The 16,174-nt window shown below is 43.3% G+C and overlaps 1 protein-coding gene across 3 annotated transcripts in view; it reads left to right on the top strand.

Moving 5' to 3' along the window:
* adgrl1b (adhesion G protein-coupled receptor L1b) overlaps positions 1-12,321 on the top strand; it is a 40,730-nt gene extending 28,409 nt beyond the window's left edge. For 2 of the 3 annotated variants that reach the window (XM_086033155.1, XM_086033153.1), the window contains 10 exons: positions 460-672; positions 769-989; positions 3,215-3,281; positions 3,373-3,461; positions 6,238-6,406; positions 6,496-6,645; positions 6,742-6,838; positions 6,907-7,017; positions 9,120-9,140; positions 9,443-12,321. In XM_086033155.1, the coding sequence (XP_085889281.1) occupies positions 460-672; positions 769-989; positions 3,215-3,281; positions 3,373-3,461; positions 6,238-6,406; positions 6,496-6,645; positions 6,742-6,838; positions 6,907-7,017; positions 9,120-9,140; positions 9,443-11,403 (3,099 nt within the window). In that variant the 3' untranslated portion in view covers positions 11,404-12,321. The remainder of the gene's footprint in view (positions 1-459; positions 673-768; positions 990-3,214; positions 3,282-3,372; positions 3,462-6,237; positions 6,407-6,495; positions 6,646-6,741; positions 6,839-6,906; positions 7,018-9,119; positions 9,141-9,442) is intronic. The other variant, XM_086033156.1, reaches the window with a different exon arrangement.
* Positions 12,322-16,174: the final 3,853 nt, after the last annotated feature.

The following is a 16,174-nucleotide window of genomic DNA, read 5'->3' as shown; positions in this document are numbered from 1 at the left end:
CTGGTAGATGTTGTCCCGTTGCTGCCTGTGTATGACGGTGTTTTTGCTTTAGTATTTGCAAGTTGTAGTCAACAAAACCCAACCAAAAAATGTTGTGAAATAATCATCAGTCATTTCTAGAAGTCTTGAATGCTATTCTCTTGATTAATTATGGCAATGCTGCTGCGTCTCAAACTCCAAGATAAGCTTCAGTTCCCAAATTAGAAAGACTGATAAAATGTTGTTATCCCTGGTGTGTCTTCAACCATCAGATCCCATTTTCGCACTAATTTGTAAGATAAAGACATTTATTCATGGATCATTCAATTATCTTGAGTTGAAGCCGTGAGAGCGATATTTCTGGAGACTGTTGCGGTCTCCTATGAAACGCAATTCAAGTGTTCTAGGTACAGTAATGTTTTGTCTTCTTTCTAGCATATCTAACATGCAGGTTTTTCTTTTTCTTTTTGGTCTTCACAGTCTGGTGTGGGAGTCGAGGAGCTTCTGGTCTATATCGTCTCCTGGGTGGGCATCTCTGTTGCTCTGGTGTGTTTGGCCACCTGCCTTACGACCCTATGCTGCCAGGCGGCACCCTGGCACACTGACCACAGCACCATCCACTGCAACCTGTGGGCCAACCTGCTCATAACTGAGCTGCTCTTCCTTGTCGAATCCAATAAGACGCAATACACAGTGAGTTCTTATTTTACTTAAAACATTAGGGCTGCTCGTAAAACGTTTTTTTTCTCTCTCTCTTGTTGCATTATGCTTTTCTGGCTTTTCTTATAGGTTGTGTGCTCCATCATTGCCGGCCTGCTGCACTTCTCATTGCTCTCAGTGTTCTGCTGGCTGTGTCTGGAAGCAGTGGAATTGTACATTTTGCAACGTGAGGTGTTTGAGGGTCGTAACTCCAGGAGGAAGTATTTGTACCTGAGTGGCTACTCTGTACCCGGGCTGGTGGTGGCTGTGTCTGCAGCCATTGACTTCAGAGGCTACGGATCAAAAACTTCGTAAGTTCATCACAATACAATTGTGCAGTGTGTGTGTGTCTGTGCGTGGACTGGGGTTCAAATCTCGGTCAGGGCAAATGGTAACATCCAGGTGGGTCCTTAGTCAAGACCCGCCAATACCTCAGATGAGTGATAAGAAATAATGATAGAGTCATACCAGCTCTGATGTCACCCGGTCAACAAGGTCCGTGTCAGCTATTGAGGAACCAAGACACTGGTGGAAAATGGGCGCCTGGAACGAGCAAGGCATTCATAGAGCAGGGTGGAAAACAAGATGCTGAGGGATACATTCGGGTCACCGTATTTTGATTTCCAAAAAAGAGGACTCTCGGCCCGGCCTTGAGACTCAAAGATACCCGACCTTATAACTGTAATATATTTAAAGTAGGGCTGTGCGATATTGGAAAAACATACAATATGCAATGTGGGTGTTGGATATTGCGATATTGATATTATTGCGATATTTAACATATAGCTAAAGAAATGACATCTTTATTATCTGATGAAAGATATACATTTTTTCATGTGGTTAAACATGAATATAATCTCATCTAATTAAGTTCTTTAGTGTGAGATCAGGGCTGTCCAAACTGGGTCCTGCCTGTTTTCCATCTATCCCTGCTGCAACACACCTGATTCTAAAGCTCATGATCGTTATCAATCTTCTTCAGAGTTTGCTGATGAGCTGATCATTTCAATCAGGTGTGTTGCAGCAGGGACAGATGGGAAAACAGACAGGAAAGCGGCCCTTGTGGACCGGAGCTGGACATCTCTGCCCGAGATACTGCTCTCCTATTGAGTTGCGAAGCGCATTTAAGGTTGCATTTGACATGTCTAAATTAGATTAAATACAATTCCATATTCATTTATTGCACGTCTTTTGCATTCTGCATTGCATGTGCCATTATCACAATGACAATGTTTTTTCAATATGTCGTGCAGCCCTAATTTTGTCTCCACTGTATGGGTAGAAAATAAAACAAAAAAGCAGAATAGTACTTACTTAAATATCACAATGCTCTAAATAATATGTCTTCTGTGGAAAATACAACTTTAACAAAATATTTCTTCCTATCTTTTTAACGCAATAGCATAAATAATAGAACAGTAGACTCTCACGGACATTAATAGAACAAAGAAAAAAAACGTCACTTCAGTCTTTAGTGTTCTTTCTCCTAATTGATTTCCTCTCCGTTCCGTGTTCCCAGGTCTAAGAATTAAGGTACTCGGTCAACTTTCCAGATTAACTTTCTCCTCAAACATTATTTTTGCTTTTTCTGTGGCCCAATGAGCTCTGAGATCTCCGACCGGCACATTTATTAGACATTGAAATATATACTGTATGTGCAAGCTTTGCACACTGTTACCTTTTACGTTACCTTTCTTCAGCTTCAGCTCCGAACCATAATCGTAACGCACCTCTCGGTCCACTGATTTTAACCACAGTGGTGAAAAGGATGTCGTATTGCTTGCTTATTCAACTGGGGCTTCATTCTATCCCATTTCAGCAGCAAACAGTTTTCTATTGCACTCATGCTTGTAACTGAGCGCACACACACACTTGTCCTAACTGTACAAAGATGCTACGGCAAGAGGGAGTCACATCATGAGTAGGTTCCAAGCCCTACGAACAGATCGTATATATATTTATATATATTTTAGACAGTAGTACTTTTAACTTTAACATATGTACAATATCAGCAATGTTATTTTATTGTTTTTACAATAGTGTGTGTCCATTTTGAATTTTGAGGTCTGCGCGATAAATATTCTACAAAATGCCATTACAGCGTTTTTTGTTTGTTTGTTTTTTTTAAATCAATTTAGCTTTTCTTCTAGACAAGAAAGCAGCTTGCTAGCATACACAATGTGAATTCAAGAAATCAAAACTGTGGATTTAAAAAAGAAATTGTTCATTGTTATATTGTCATGTTTTTATTGTTTTTTATTTTTACTATTAAAACCCTTGCTTCAGATGCCTGGGATTAACCTGCAAAAAAAAAAAAAAATTGCTCCACAAAATTAGAAATTTGCTCCTCAAATTAAGTCATTAATTTGCAAATGTCAATCAAATGTCAGACTTAACTGAACATTATTATTTTTGTAAAGGCACATTTTCTGATGCCACTCTCAAATTGCCAAACATTAAGGACTGTGATTGTAAAAACAGATATTGATCTTGTTTGTGTTCCTCCTCTAATATGTTTGTGTCTCTCTATGCACAGCTGCTGGCTGCGAACTGACAATTACTTCATTTGGAGTTTCCTTGGACCGGTGGCTGTTATTATCACTGTAAGACTTTCGTTCCTGCTCTCCATTTATGTGGTCTACAATTATATACGTGTGAAAGTAGAGCGTTGACAGTTTGTGTTATTGTCTACAGCTTAACCTTGTAATCTTAGTGATGACCTTACATAAGATGCACAGCACTGCTGCTCTGAAGCCAGACTCCAGTCGCCATGACAACCTGAGGTTTGTAATTATCTGTGGATCTGTGGGCAACATGTTAAACGTTGAGGTGATCCATGTTCCTGGTGTGTCATTTTGTTTAGTTTGGTTCACAAATTTAATTTAAAATGACAATTTTGCATGCTTTGTGTGACAAGGGGTCAAGCCTTCAAAATGATTACAGAAACTGTGCTGGTATCACTTCTACACGCTACTACTGGGTTTCAAAAAGCACTTAGTACCTGTGCTAAACACAATTCCTATCCTGAACGAATACAATTGAGAGTGAAGTTTGTCATGGTAATCAAAGGAATGAAAATTATGACTGCGATGCTGCTTCTTTCTCTGCTCATCATAAACTATGCTCAGCATGAAGTGGCAGGTAGATGTGAAGGCCATAAAATGGCACAATGTATTCTTAATAAGTAACATGGTCAATACATGTAGCCTACTTTTTCTTAATTACATTAATCCCGCACATATCAAAGGTTTTGCTTAAAAGCGTATTTTAAACGATGATTTGAAACTGTATATTCTGTTAACAACATAACATAACAATATTTATTATAAGACCACTCCATCTCCCGGTACCGTGCATCTTCATACAGGACTTAACATTTGGATAGAATCATTATCATCCTAAGCGGCCAAGTTAATAAATATGTTACTACGCTGATAAACTGCGACCAATTAAATGCTGCTTTAAGAATCTTGATGATGTTGTGATTTTTGCATTGTCCATTTTGTAAACAATTATACAATTCGATTTGGCAAATTTGCAGTGGTTGGATTTTCCCCCACTTCATCTTCCTCCTAACATCCAGCTCATCTTCATCTCCATTAATTGAAAACTGAACGTTTTCAGATTTTCTTTTGCTGCTCTACAAAGGCCATTGCAGCTTTTAATTCATCAGGGTGTTGTGAATGTTCACTGAAAGTGGCTTTTTGTTATTATGAATGATAGGAGAATTCCTCAAAGCAAAGAGGACATAAGATATTACTCTCACACCAGGGAAATTCGTGTCAGTGTTACAGCAGTGTTACAGCGCTGTAGATGGCTTCTGTTTGCAGATCGGTGTACATTTGGAGTATTGTGTCCTCTTTTATCTTCTTCCTGAGCTTGACAAGGTACTGGAGCAGATAGTATCTTGTCCATTCCGACAACACCTAAGTCAAAGACGTCTAGACATCGAGCATGTGATATAATTTAAAACCAGACTTTTATTTTCCTCTTCGGCAGTTTGATAATTTATGCCAAAATAGTGCATCTATAGTGTCCACAGATTTGTGCAATTTTGGGGTCAAAATCAGCCCTGATTCTGAAAAACAAAGATTTGAAGTTCACCTTGCGATGCTAGCTTCAGGAACGCAGGATGCAGCAATTTTAACACCAGCCTACCAGACTGATGAATTAAAAATTATAAATGGTTGAGTGTGATAGTAGGTAAGTGTCAAAACTACACTGAAAAAAATGTCTACTTAGAAAATGTAAGGCAACTAATTGCATCAATTTATCAAATAGTTAGAACAAACATATTCTTTGTTCAGACAACGTAAGTTTTTAAATGTATAAAATATAAATTTGCAAGTAAATCTTACTTGAGTTTTTCTTTTAGTGTTTGGTTGCTTATTTGAGTTTTAAAATACTTTTTTTTTATGAGTAGATGCTACTTACTTTTTAACAAATATCTTTACAAATCTTTATAAGTTGTATCTACAGTACTTCCTATTTCACATTTGATTGGCTAAAGTGTCATTCATGTAAAAAAACAGTTACAAATCAAAGCAAGCGAAATGTTCAACATCACTTCTTTTCAAGTTCATTGAATCCAATTAATATATGTGCTCATGTATACATGTCCTGAGCATTCGACTTTGACACTTGCTCTTCTCCAGTAGTAACTGAAGGGCATCAAAATGCTTCCAAGCACCTACCTCCTAACAATGTGACGAATGGCTCAGTATTTTCACTCCCCCGAGAACATTGTTTAATGACGGATTTAAATAAGCAGAAATGGACAGAATTCTCCTGGCTGAATTACTACCTGGACTAAAATAGTTACTAATTAGGTGGACTGAGAAAACCAACAAAGGTATAACATGGCGCACATGAAGACAGAATGAGGCAAGAAATACACAAATCACACAAATGATCTGTGGCCCGTCCAACTTTGCAATTGAGTAAATACAACAAATGTTTTTTTATGGCTGTATTTTACATGACTCCTTGAAATTACATAAGTAGCTCTTATATTACAGAGACAATTCACAATGACTTGTTTTTAACAAAGAAAAAATAATTCTAAATTCTAATAATTGTGTAAGACACCAAAATGTTTTTATTGTTGACAATACAACCTCACACGGCGTAACCATTACAAATGCACAAGATGACTTTTTTCAGTGTAAGCTCCAAAAAACTGTAATATCGTCTGTTACAAATGTGCCAGTGCGAAAAAGGCGAAAAAACACACAACCATGAGGGTAAGAATGTATTGAATTGGTCCAATGAGAGGAGTACTTAATTACCGCAGCCGGGAGCAGAGACCCATCAGGACTGCTCCTACTGCTACTGTGGTGTTGCAGTCTGTTACTTAGTTAAAGATCAAGCCTCTGCTGTGTTGGATTATGACATGAGGAATGAGGGCTTGGTTGCCATCCAGGTCTCACAACGTGGCCTCGGTCAAATCAGTTTATGACATGCTTGTGTTCTCCTTTGGACTGGCCACAGGTTTTTTTTAGAATTAGGGAAAAAAAAAGGATTTTCTCATGATATTGATATGTGGTCCTGTGTGTCCAGGGCGTGGGCGGTGGGCTCGTTGACGCTGCTCTTCCTGCAATGTGTCAACTGGTCCTCAGGCCTGATGTTCTTGATTGCGCCCTCTCTCCTCCTGGCTTACCTCTTCGCCTCCCTTAATACAGCGCAGGGCTTCCTCATCACCATCCTGCACTGCACCCTCACCAGGAAGGTCAGCCAGCCTCAGAGCCGAGCATCATTATCTTGGCGGTCATGTTATTGTACACCGCCGACGGTTTATGATGTGTGCTTTGTGTTAAGGGTCAGAAAGACTACGGCCGATGTCTCCGTCTCTCCCAGTGCTGCGCAACCTCTTCGTCTAGCTCTCCGGACTCGGTCAAGGGTGCTGCACTGCGCTCCAACAGCCGCTACAGCAGCAGCCAGGGGCGGAGAGCCACAGCGAACAGACAGGTGCCTCACTCCATTTCACATACGTCCCCCATGTCTTACGGACCTTTTCTTGACACGGGCCTAATTTAACTGTCTGCCAAATATTCCGTGCTCCAGAGTCGTATTAGGAGGATGTGGAATGACACGGTGCGAAGACAGACTGAGTCGTCTTTCATCGCCGCTGATATTAACAGCACCCCAACTCTTAACAGAGGTGAGCATCTGCTTTATTATTTTCGTACACCTTCTGTTTTTATGTATTCATCTCTTTTCTGCACATAGCTGCATTGGGGAATCATTTCCTGACCAATCCAGTGCTGCAGACTCACGCAGGAGCCTCTCCTTATGACACCATGTTGGCACAGGGATACAATCAACCCTTCACTTCCACAGGTATACCTTATCACAATCTCAGTGGCCTTTCCTCTGTACAATAATGACTCAGTTGGTGGTTCCCTTAACCACACTTCTATTTGTGAGAGTCCTCAAGAAGTCTGCAAGAGTGATAGTGTTTATTTGTCCAGTCATTAAGTCAGAGCAGTAGACAGTACTGTGCAAGAGCCACATCTAGTTTGTGGTTTTAATTACCTTTTACCACCGCAACCATTTTTGCATCGTCGAACAACTAATTGTACGGACACAACATGATACAGATTATAGCAATGACATTAATCACATTTCCATTAAGTTAAGGTTTCAGAGTCATCTTCCTTTGATTTTACATTGTTGTGCAATATGCTGCTCAGTTTTTCACTTGAATTGAGAGCACAAAATATTTTACGGAAAATATTATACGGATAAGGCTCAAAATAACTTTTTTTTCCTTTTTAGGAGCAGTTTTGCTAATCAATGACATCATTTAAGGAGCAACTTTCTCATTTTGAGGAGATGAAACGTTGCGTAATTCTTAATTCGTAATTATTTGTTTCCAGTTCTGTGTAGCCGTGTAGTATGAATAATTTTCTCTCTACACTCTTATTAAATTGCCTGCTATTTTGCTGTTCAAAGTCATATACGCTCCGCTTTAATGCGGTTCCAGCCTGACATCTTAAAAAAGTGTATTAAATCACCCACGCAATTAATTCCAGAGTTTCACTATTACATGTCAATATTAGGTTAGCTTGGTGATTAGTATGGCTTCTCTGTCTTTTACCCGGGCCCCTTCATAAGACTGACACTTGTCAGAAGTGTAGCTTATTCGCCACCATGAAAGCGGTGATTACTGACGTAGGAGCGACTCCAGAACGTAACTAGCCAGCCAAAGCTCGTTGCTAGCTATCTGATATGGTGTAGCACTGAGCTTGCCTCGACCACCTACTTCCCGTCTGCATGTGACACAAACACGTTAACGCGTCTTGTTAACATGCGTGTTTCTAGCCCTGCGAAGCTTTTTGGGATCATCTCTGTGGAAAGTCATTAAAACGCTTATTTTGAGCCTTGTGAGTAGTTAGCTTTGGTATGCAGTCTGATATACTATACAAGTACAAATATGGATGTGAACGATAGTCTAGAGGAGTTTGCGGGTAGGTCCCCTATGTAAAGACACCAGGAAATAATCAGTGGTGGGCACGTCTGTCTGTCAGTCATTATTCCATCATTATATCAGTCCGGCCTAGTCCGGAGGCAACAGCCCATCGGAGTTGAACGTACTTACTATGTCATACATAAAAAAATTTTTAAAAAACAGACGCACAGTGTGATTGGTGAAATAAAAACAATATGGGATAGTGTCATTACAGTCTGTGGAACCGAAACGTATACAACATTGTTTGTTTTATATTTTTTAACTCGAGTCTGGTTGTGCTACGCTTGTGTATGACATAGTAGGTATGACATAGTCGATTGGCTGTGGCCACCGCCGATGGACGGACTGGGCCGGCCTGAAATAATAACGGTATGATGGCTGACGGACTGACGTGCCCACCACTGGAAATAAGTATATACACAGTATACCACAACAAATACAATGGTACTCCAACTGGAAATAAAGTTCAAATATAGGAGTTAGAAGTGTTCCCCCATGACTTTATGTGTTTTCTTCGGATACTGGTTTCCTCCCACATTCCAAAACCATTCATGTTAGTATCGCTGAAGACTTTAAATTGTCCATTGTTGTGAATGTGAGTGTGAATGGCTGTGTGTCTAAATGTGGCCTGTTATTGGCTGGTGACCAGTCAAGGGTGTACCACTGACGATAAGTGTAAAAAAAAAAAATGGATGGATTGATGTTTATTGTTTGCGTCGTGAGTTTGTAGTGTTCTTTGAGAAAGAAATTTCCATAATACTTTTTTCCCCATAATTCTTAATTCACTTTTAATCCATTTTGCTGGTGACACATACAAACAAAGATTTTGGCTTTGGTGGATATATGTTTGTTACTTTTTGTTTCAACAGATAATTGCTGTATACTTTAGGGCTGCTGTGCTTTTGTTTTTATATTTGTGCTGGAATGTTTTTGACACTTTTCCTCTCTGTCTCTCTCTTATGTGGACCAGTTGGAACCTTCCGTAACAAGAGTATGAGCTCTTCTTTATTGTGCTCACCCAAATCATTTAGCACTATGGTTGTCTTCATAGACCACCCTTTCATATTTGTACACATTAATCATACATGGTAGATCAGAATGACATGAAGTACTTTTTCTCTTTAACAACCACATTAACATGTTCCTGTACAACTTAAAATGCCTCAATCTTTGGGAAGAAGCTCAACTCATTTGCTCATACATCTATTCATGCAACTTCTTTCACAACACTATTTGGTTATCCTGTTTTGCCTTTTGTAACTGGTCATTTCTTGTTTTGGTTTGTTCCTGTAGAAGTTGGTGTGTCCCAGAGTCAGGAGTCCTGTGGGTTGGACAGTGTGTGTCTCAATGGAGGCTACACTCCCAATACCTTCACCCTACATGGACTGGGGGCCATGCCTGGATCCCGAGCTGGAGTGGTGGGCAGCACTGACCTTCTGAAGGAGGGAGGTGTTGGGATGGGAGGCGATGACATCTCCCCTGCCCTGCTGACCCCGCATGGAGCTGCAGATCTGGACACCGGTGCCGGAATGCGTCGTAACCTGTCTGACGCGGCTGCACTGGAGAAAATGATCATCTCTGAGCTGGTGCAGAGCAACCTGAGGCCTTCGGGCGACATGCCTGTTCCTCCCGAGCGCTACGGAAGCCTGGCGAGGCCTCATCATCTGGACAGGGCGCCCCTGACTCACACTTCCACGCTGACTCGGCACGCACAGCAACCCCAGGAGGGCTGGGCGGCCACCATGCAGCCCGCCACTCGACACAACGCACAAGAGGGTTGGCCACATTTGAGGCACCACCTACAAGGTGCTGAGACACATTCCACATCACATGAACAAGATCATGGCACAACATCACGCTCGCAAGATGGCTGGTCACACGCACACACTCCAGCAGATGCCGAGTCCCGCGAGTTGCTTAAAGATGGCGAGAGGCTGCAGCTGCAGGGCACTCTGGGTCGTCGCGGGCTTCAGGAAAGGCAACAAGCACGCCCCCCCGATGTTCAGGCTCGGCCATACTCCACCCTCAGCCGCACCCCTGGCACCCTGTCCCGTCACCGCAGCACTGCCGAGTCGGGTGTAGGGACCGACAAAGAAAGGGAGCGGGATCGGGATCGTTATCGAGACAGACCCTTGCCGCCACCTCCTCCCCCACCCCCGCAGGAATCAGAGCCCTTGTACAAAGCTCTGGAGGAGCCACTTCTGACGAAACAGAGGGAGACCGGTGTAGACACTTGGCGCGGAGGGCAGGACAGGGAGAAGGGTGAGACATTTCTCCTAAAAAGAGATGGACTTATGGATGAGTGGAGGGGAGGTAACAGAGCAAGGGAGGAGTGTTTTAGCTCTCAAAAGAGAAATGGAGACATGGCTGAGTGGAGAGGTGGAATAGAGAGAGGAAGGCAGGAACCTCATCTCCTGGAGAAGAGAGATGGAAGGATGGATGCATGGCGAGGAGCAGCAGATACGGACCGGGAAGAAACGTTCATCACTCAGCGAAAAGATTTTGGGATTGATGGTTGGAGAGCTGGGATGGAAAGGGAGAAGGACAGAGACGGATGGAGAGTGGGATTTGAACGAGAGAATGAAAAGCAGAAAGACAGAGCACTAGATGTGTGGCGTGGAGGGGTCGATGTAGACAGAGAGGAATCTTTCTTGTTTGATAGTAATGATGGCGGTCTTGATGGGAGAAAAAGAGGAAAAGATAGAGGATCTCTCAGGTACCATGGCGACCGAGAGGATTCTGATGGCTTTACTTTGCCCTTGACCCCCGATCTTGACCTTGACCCCGACACCTCACCAATTTACGCCCAGGATTCAAACCCATCACCACTGTACCCCGGAGACCGTCGATCACCGCCTCTCGGTCTCTTCCCGCGAAGCTCACCCCCAACTAACATCTTTGCTCCCCGAGACACTAATTCTCCTCCCAACAATCTTTACTCCCGCCACTCACCCCAAGTGTACAGCCGCAGTAGTTCGCCTCCTCGCTTCTACAGCCGCACCTCTCCCCCGACACTCTCCTACCCTGACAGTAGCCCCGAAGGTCCAGAAGAGCTCAGCCCCACCAGTCCGCCCCAACAGCCTGCCCTGGAGCTGCCCTACAGCCTCGGGAGACCACCTCTCGGCCCTCGGCCCAATCACCTGCAGACCTTTTATCAGCCGCCACCACCGACCACTAACGGAGAGGCTATGTACACATCTGAGCCGTCTTCGGAAGGAGACGATGGTCAGATGCAGCGGGTGACGAGCCTGTGACTAGGGCGGTGGTGATCGGGGCATAGAAACCAGGGAGAAGGAGAAAAGCACAACCGACAGTGTTAAACTAACAGTTTCTGATAATGATGATGATGCATCTCAATTGGCCAATGAAGGTAATGATGATGTCAGAGATGGCTCCTCCCTGCTTCTATCTCCCGATCACCACGAGACTCCCCCTGCCCCCTTCTCATTTTTTTATGTTATTTTTCTAGAAGTGTGACTCATTGGTCGTAACTCTTCCTCGGCTCTCCTTCCCTCAACCCCTGCTGTGTCTTCCTGCTTCATCAGTGCTTTAATTCTTACTGGCCCATTATCTGACTTTCTGTTGATCAACAGGCTGGTTTCTCCCCTCCTCGTAGCAAGAGAAAAGCGTTGTGATGGATCAAAGCACTTGTGTGTTGCCAAAAAAATCCTTTGAAAGAACACATGCATGACTTTCTAGTGGCTCTTACAAGGCCATGCGTTCTGTAAGAAGGAAGTGTTCAAGTGCAAGTGAACGAATGTGTGTGTAGCTTGATGAGCATGCGTGTGAGCAAAGTGTGTGTGAGTGAAAGAGAGTGTGTATATATACAAATCTTTTATGATTATGATTTATGATTAATGTATCACAGATTAATGTATCACAGAGGAGCATTTTAGCAATGTCAATGGAGGTGGGCCTTACACGTGTGCCCTCCTTCTGATTTTCAACATGTTCCATCACATCAAGACCAAAACTTGTACTCTAGACGCCAACTGTTGGCAATGGAACAGTTTTCAGCTGAGTTGTCATAGCAACAGAACTATTGTGTCCGGAACGGATCATGTGAAACCTCAAAACTTTTTCTGCAACCCCTGATATCTTTGTACATATTACCCTCAAGTGTTCTAATTGTCTTGTATTGCTATTGAAGTTCGAGTAAACGTGAAATTAATCTTTCTTGTCCTGTCTTTGACTATAGAAGATAAGGCTTAGACAGTCAGGAGGTATAAAAAAATGAAGTCAAAATGTACTAATGTAGCCTTAGTAGCCCATATAGCCAGCCAATCCAACGTTTTATACTTCAGTACTCAGTTACACATATATTTGTGGACTATTGATCCATTTTCTTCCGCTTATCCAGGATCAGGCTGCGGGGGCAGCAGCTTTAGCTGGAAAGCCCAAACTTCCTTCTTCCCAGTCCATTCATGCAGTTATTCCTGCGGATTCTGAGGCATTCCCAGACCAATTTGGGAGGCATAGTCTCGTAGTAGCGTGTCCTGGGCCTCCTCCCGGTGGGACATGCCTGCAACACCTCTCATCGAGGAGCCATCCTGATTAGATGTACGAGCTACCTCATTTGGCTCCTCTTGATGCGGTGGAGCAGCGTCTCTACTCCAAGACCATCCCAAATGACCAAGCTTCTCACTTTATCTTTAAGGGAGAGCCCTGACACCATGGGGAGGAAACTCATTTTGGCCACTTGCATCCCGGATCTTGTTTTTTTGGTCACGACCCAGAGCTCATGGCCATAGGCAGGGGTCACCAACCTTTTTGAGACTGAGAGCTACTTATTGTGTACTGATTGTGCGAAGTGCTGCCAAATTTATACACGTTGGAAATAGCTTATTTGCTCAAATTACCTTGAATAATATTAGTACGTATGTGTTATTATTAATACTTAATGAAATTCATTTTCAGACTGATCATTTTAACGATGTCTCACAATACTGCTCATGTTTTCATTATTAAATCATTTCTACACCATTCCTAGAAAATCACAATGGTCTATCACTGGTGAGCTATTTTAACTTTAACTTGTGAACAAGACCTAAAGACACTTGAACTCCTCCACTTAGGGCAGGATCTCATCCCCAACCTGGAGAGGTCACTCCACCCTTTTCCAAATGAGGTCCACGGTCTCAGATGTGGTGATGCTGATTTTCATCCCAACCACTTCAAACTCGGCTGTGATGTGCTCCATTGAGCGATCGCGGCTTGATGCTGACAACGAGACCACGCCATCTTCAAAAAGCAAAGAGGTAATACTGGGGCCACCAAAGCAGACCTACTCAAGACCTAGAAATTCTGTCCATAAAGATTATGAACAGAATCGATGACAGAGGGTAGTCTTGGGAGAGTCCAACCCTCATTGGAAACGAATCTGACTTACTGCCGGCAATATGGACCAAGCTCTCACACCAGTGACAGACTGAACAGCCCCTATCAGGGAGTTCGGTCCTCCATACTCCTGAAGCACCCCCACCAGAACACCCTGAGGGACACGGTCCATCACCTTCTCCAAGTCCACAAAACACATGTACATTGGTTGGGCGAACCTCCATGCACGCTCAAGGACCTGGTCCACTGTTCCACGGCCAGAACGAAAACCACACTGCTCCTCCTGAATCTGAGATTCGACTTCCCAATGGCCGCTTTTCTCCAGCAACCCTGAATAGAGCTTACCAACGAGGCAGAAGAGTGCGATCCCACTTGCAGTCCCCCTTCTCGAATAGGGGGGCCACCACTGTGGTTTGCCAATCCAGAGGCACGGCCCCCAATGTCCCGAGGTGTGTCAACCAGGGTAGCCTCTTAACATCCAGAGCCTTTGGGAACTCAGAGCGGATGTCATCCACCCCTGGAGCCCTGCCACTGAGGAGCTTTTTAACCACTTCGGTGACCTCAACCACAGCGATAGGAGGTCCCTGCTCAGAGACCCCAGACAGTGCTTCGTCATGGGAGGGCATGTCGGTGAAATTGAGGAGGTCTTCGTAGTGCTCTCCTTACTGATTTTACAATGTCCTGTGTCAAGGTCAGCAGTGTTAATGATGCACTGCTTCCGCCTCCTGTGATGCCGAATGGTGAACCAAAATTTCCGCAAAGCTAACCAGATGTCGTTCTTCATGGCTTCACCGAACTCCTCCCATCTGAGTTTTTGCCTCAGTGACCACCAAAGCTGCGTTGCTTGGCCAGCTGGTGCCCGACAGCTGTCTCCGCAGTCCCACAGGCCAGAAAGAACCAATACCTCACCGCTGGTGTCTACCAATGGGTTTGAGGCACTGAACACCTTATGTATACAACTCCACTTGGTGACCTTAACAATGGAGGCACGGAACATGGCACAGTCAGCCTCAACGTCCTCTCCCTCCCCCGGGACATGTGTGAAGTTCTGCCACAGGTGAGTTTTAAAGTCCTTCTGACAGGGGAGTCTGCTAAATGTTCCCATCAGACGCTCACACTATGTTTGGGTCATCTTCCCCGCCATCTGAGCCAACGTACCACCAGGTGGTGACCAGTTGACGTCCCTCTCTTCACCTCAATGTCCAACATATATGGCCACAATTCCAGTGACACTGCCATTGAGCAAGTCCCCCAGCAGTACTAGGGAGTCTCCAGGTGGGGCGCTCTCCAGCACATCCTCCATGGACTCCAAAAAAATGGGTACTCTTAACTGCTGTTTGGTGAATAGGCACAAACAACAGTGATGATTTGCAAATCATTTTCAACCTATATTCAGTTGAATACACTACAAAGACAAGACATTTCATAGTCAAATTGATCAATTTGATTGTTTTTGTGATTTTTTTTTTTTTTTTTTTTTTTTTTAATATTCTCTCGTTTTCAATTTACAACTGCAACACGTTCCAAAACAGCTTGGACAGAGACAATGAATCACCGGGAATGTTTAGAAAAGCTCAAAAACCTGTTTGGAACATTCCACAGATGGACCGGTTAATTGAAAACTGGTGAGTGTCAAGTTTGGGAAACAAAAGAGCATCCCTGAAAGGCTGTTTTTTCACAAGCAAGGATGTTGCGAGGTTCACCACTTTGTGAACAGCTGCTTCAGCAGTTTAAGAACATTTTTCAACATACAATTGCAAGGAATTTAGGGACTTCATCATCTACGGTCCATAAGATCTACTCAGTAGAAGTTCAGTCATGGTGACAGAAAGTAGTCTGCGCTTGTGCAGGGACAATTGTTTAGTTCAGCATGTTTGTGAATTTGGCAGATGCGCTACGCCTAACTGGGCGTGTCTACCTTGGCTCCCAGTGCATTTACAAATTTAGTTGAAGGGGCATTTTGCTGGACTAGAGCGGTCCTGTACGGCGGTTAGTGCTTTGCGCTTCCAAGACGGGGGCCTGGGTACGATCCCCAAGTTGGGTGAAGTCTCAGGCATGACGCATTCAAGTTTGCGCTTCGACTGCCGTGATTTTGATGCAGATGAGGGACACCGTGTGGGACAGCGCACAAAGGCGAAAATACCATGATCACGCCCAATACTCAGGGCAAAGTCTAGCAAAATATCAAGTGCATTAATATAAAAGCCTTTAATGATTTGTGAACTCTCAATCTGTTATGTATTCTGGGACCAGAGATAGCATATCATAAACCACATTGAACTCACTATTTTTAAAACGCACTGAATTCTATTTTTTCGGATAACAGTCATTCTAATTCTTGGTAAGCTCAATAAAAATACTAGCACAAAGTTGAGCACATTTGCTTGACATATTTTTAATAGTACCATTTTCATGGTGGTCACACTGTGCTTTTTCAGATCAAGAATTTGCATATCGCTGCTGTCCTGTGAAAAACACTTATGTCCAATTTTTGAATTTTTTTTTCACGTTAATGCGATGTCTGTAACGTGGAAACACTATTCACGTAAAAATAAGAAAACTGAAGTGTTTTTCACATGACAGCGATGATATACTACATGTAATATTTGGTCACTGACCCAATCATCCCAACTGAGACACAATTGGGTGAACATAAAAGAATGACAAGGAATGTTTTAGTGCAGCTGT

The sequence above is a fragment of the Filicampus tigris genome, chromosome 6, assembly GCF_054856515.1.
Source record: "Filicampus tigris isolate MCC_2025a chromosome 6, RoL_Ftig_1.0, whole genome shotgun sequence".
Taxonomy (NCBI): Eukaryota; Metazoa; Chordata; class Actinopteri; order Syngnathiformes; family Syngnathidae; genus Filicampus; species Filicampus tigris.
Note: the sequence above shows the minus strand (reverse complement) of the source record. Positions and strands in the feature narration are given on the sequence as shown.